This window comes from Echinops telfairi, unplaced genomic scaffold (assembly GCF_000313985.2).
Source record: "Echinops telfairi isolate 266 unplaced genomic scaffold, ASM31398v2 ScPeMD7_1;HRSCAF=3_0, whole genome shotgun sequence".
Lineage (NCBI taxonomy): Eukaryota > Metazoa > Chordata > Mammalia > Afrosoricida > Tenrecidae > Echinops > Echinops telfairi.
In genome coordinates this window covers 21438457-21441946 of record NW_022103896.1, presented here as the reverse complement: position 1 = coordinate 21441946, position 3490 = coordinate 21438457, and the positions used below count along the sequence as shown (strand labels likewise).

General features: G+C 54.7%; 1 protein-coding gene across 1 annotated transcript in view; it reads right to left on the bottom strand.

Annotated features, from left to right (window-relative positions):
• Positions 1-3451, bottom strand: part of EXT1 (exostosin glycosyltransferase 1) — a 309869-nt gene extending 306418 nt beyond the window's left edge. Inside the window, exon 1 of the mRNA XM_004697419.3 lies at positions 1921-3451. Within this exon, the coding sequence (XP_004697476.1) occupies positions 1921-2882 (962 nt within the window). The 5' untranslated portion in view covers positions 2883-3451. The remainder of the gene's footprint in view (positions 1-1920) is intronic.
• Positions 3452-3490: the final 39 nt, after the last annotated feature.

The following is a 3490-nucleotide window of genomic DNA, read 5'->3' as shown; positions in this document are numbered from 1 at the left end:
GGGAAGATACTAGAGGAAGACAGGCTGTCTGGTTGGGTGGAGAATTCAAAGGTCTCAGGTGAAATTCCTCCTTTCAGACCATTCTGAGGATGAAGAAGCCCCAGGCTCCTTCTACAAATTTTGGTGAGACTTACTTCAGAAGAGGCAGAGAGGTTAGACTGCATCTCAGGTTACTCCACCGTAAGCCAGACAAAGAAATTCCTGAAAGGCTATAAGCAGTTGGGGTTGTTTTTTTTCTTTTTCAGACAAGCGCCCACAGGAATAGGTTAATGTAAATGTCGGATAAACAAAGCAGTTCGTTAACAACAGGAGTTTCAGTTGCTCCCGCAAGGAAAAGTCTAACCCAGTGCCTCGCTGGCACCCAGGCAATGCCCAGGCACAAGTTGCAGCGGCCCAAGGGGAAAATCGACATCCCTAATGGACCCTGCCTCAGGCTTCCCTGGTGGGGTGGGGGAGAGGGTGTTGGTGGCGGTGGTCTCCCATCTCCCACTCTGGCCCACTGTCGGAGGACTGTAATTCCTCTTCCAGTCACTCCTCCAGAGGTCCTGGGGTCTGAGGGCACCCGCCCCCCCCACACACACACACATACACACACACACAACAATCGGAGCTTTCATCTCAGGACTCAGTTCCCACCCTGCCCCTTCCGGCTCACACCAGGTCTGCAGTGCTGCATGAATCCATCACAAAACCTGCTGGTCCCGGTCCCCCTGGGGCTCAACTGAGAGGTCCCAGGCCTATCCCCCAAACAGGCACAAAGTTGCTCTGGTTTTTAACTGTTTCTTAGGGGAAAGGCACCTTGGAACTTCACTTCATCAGGTACTCACTCACATACAGCCAGATAGAGGAGGCTGGGAGCCCACACCACCTCCCAGGAAGCGGACTTCCAGGGCAGGATTCGGAGGGAAGCTAGATTTAGGGGCTTACTAGGACCCTCTCAGTGCGGGGTGCCAGATACCAAGTCTCTAAGAAAGAGTTAGAAAGAATTCGAAAGGCTACAAAGTAACCAAGTCAGTTACTTAGCAACTGGACAAAACTTGCCTCACTCCCAAGGGTGAAGAGGCATCTCACACCCATTCATAGAGTAACAGTCGATGATTTACATGCAAATGAGGAGAGACAAAGGCGAAGGGGGAAATCTAAATTAGCCCCTGGAGTTTACAGCACCAGCGCTCAGGCTGTAGTTAGGTGTCGGGCTGAGGCCCACCGCCAAACCCAAGTCCTGGTGGCAAGCAAAGAGGTAGTTGTTGCGTGCACGAATAAATGAATGAGTGAATGGATGGTTGGATGAGTACAAAGAACACAGGCCCCAATGAACTTTCAACCCCCTTTCACAAATGCCAGTGACCTGATTGGGGGGGTGGGGGGTGGAAGGGCATATAAAATTTAGGATAAATATGAAACACTTTCCACTGGCTCCAGGAATTCCCAGGGTCATGGAAAGAGGAACTTCCAGGCTGAGGAAGCTGGCATCAAAGGATGGAGGAGAGCAAGCCGTTGCTCCTGCTCCTGAAAAAGGATCTTGGGAGAAAGTCTCGGGCCTATGGGGACGAGGATTCTGAGCCTCTTGGGGTCTCTACAGAACCTCAGAAAACACCTTTCGGAACCGACAGGTAAAGCATCCCTAAACATGGCTAACAACCACACCCTTCCGAAGAGTCCCATCGTCCCAAAGGCTGTAAGCAAGAGGGAGCTCCCACTGCCGCCTCCTGGGCTGAAGCAAGTGCTCCAAGATTTCCCATCTGCTGAAGGAACTCGAACCCCCTGCCTCCTGTGTGTGTTCTGCCAGTTCGGCACCCAGACCCTCAGTCCCCGGTTCAGAACGGGGTAGAGGAATACACGGTCACCCACCACCCCAGCTTCACCAGGGCAGGGCGAGGGGAGGGCTCTCACAAGGCACCAGAGCGGCGAGCCACTTACTTCTCATACTCGGTGTTGTCTCGGTCGCAGCGAGAGTCCTTGTGTTTCTGCCAGTCTTTGCCGTGCTTGCAGGTGGTGAGGAGCACGACATCCTCCCCGTTGTGCACGTGATATAAGGCATTCCTGGTGTCAGACCCTATCCCTGTCAGGTACCTCTTCCCCTTGAAGACCAGCATGTACTTCCTGAGAGGAGGGATGGTGTTAAACTTCAAAAAACCCCTCTCCCCTCCGGTCCTGGGGTGATCCTTAGAAAAGAGGGGAAGAGAAACATCAAAGTTGGGTCGGAAGTTCTCGGTGCTGATGCTGGCCTTGGCGAGCATGGCCTGGCCGATGTCAAAGCCCACGTCCTCAGTGTAGTCAGGCCAAGTGCCGGAGTATAAATTAAAAATCAGGTGGTTCCTACCACTGTTCCACAAGTGGAGGCTCTGCACTTTGGACCGCAGGTTGTGCACGTACTGGGGGGACAACTGGTCTCTGTCTAAAGTATCCAGACTGAGGACAAAGAGGCACGCCTGGCTGGGGTCCGAGGTGTAGAACCGGGAGCCCTCGATGGCCGCTAGAATGTTTCGGTAACTTTCGGCGATTTTCTCCCCTTTCTGCTGAGGGTACACGTAGACTTTGAAGCCGTTTTTCTTGCAAAGGGCGAAATCGAAGCAGGACTCCATGCGGCACTTCTTGCCTTTGTAGATGCTCGAGTTGGCGTCTCGCTTCTGCCGGTGGGAAATGTGCGCGCTGGAATCCTCGTTTTCCAATTGCTCCCAGGGAACGAAGGGGCGCAGAGCGTCCGGGAAGCGGGGCCAGAAATGATCCGGGCTCGGGTGGTGCAAGCCATTCCGACCGTTGTACTCCTCTCTCCGGCCGCGGCTCCTCGATGCCCTAAACTGCAAGCCTCCGAAATAAAACAAAAGGGCGAGACAAGAGCCAGCTGAGAGGAGGATGAAATAGCGTTTTTTGGCCTGCATGTGTCCTTCTTGGGTCAAGAGGATTGTAAATAAACACAAGAATCACCCAAGTTTCCCAATCAACACTTTCAGCTCCAGTCCGCCATCTTCCCGCCGGTAAAGACTTCAAACTCTCCGCTCCCACCTTCTCTGGATGCCTTTCCCCAAGCCGTGGACTGATCCAGCGCATGTGGGCGATTTCGTTAACTTTCTCCCCTTCGGTCTTTCATCTTTGGCTTGCACAATGGACGGGAGAGAGCGCAGCGAAAGACCTCGCACCCAGGGCGGGCGAGCAGCGGCCGGTGATTTTCTGGCATGCAACAAGACGGGGGGGGAAAAGAAAGCGAGGGGGAAAAGAGAGCTCCCGGTACCCAATCAATGGCCAGCCGGAGCGGCTGCCCGGCCTCTCGGATACCTCCCGGCAGCGTGGACGAGGAGCCCCGGGAGAGCAACTTCAACTCATCCACTCTCCCGTGCAGCGCCGAGCACTCGGGTTCCAACAAGTCAGCGCCGGGTCCCCGGGCCAGCCGCCTAGTGCATCCTGCAGCCGGCGCGCCGTAACCTCACAAATCCCTGCATCGCTCTGTATCCCCTTCTGCAGCGGCTCCGAGACTCCGCCGGTGTTGACT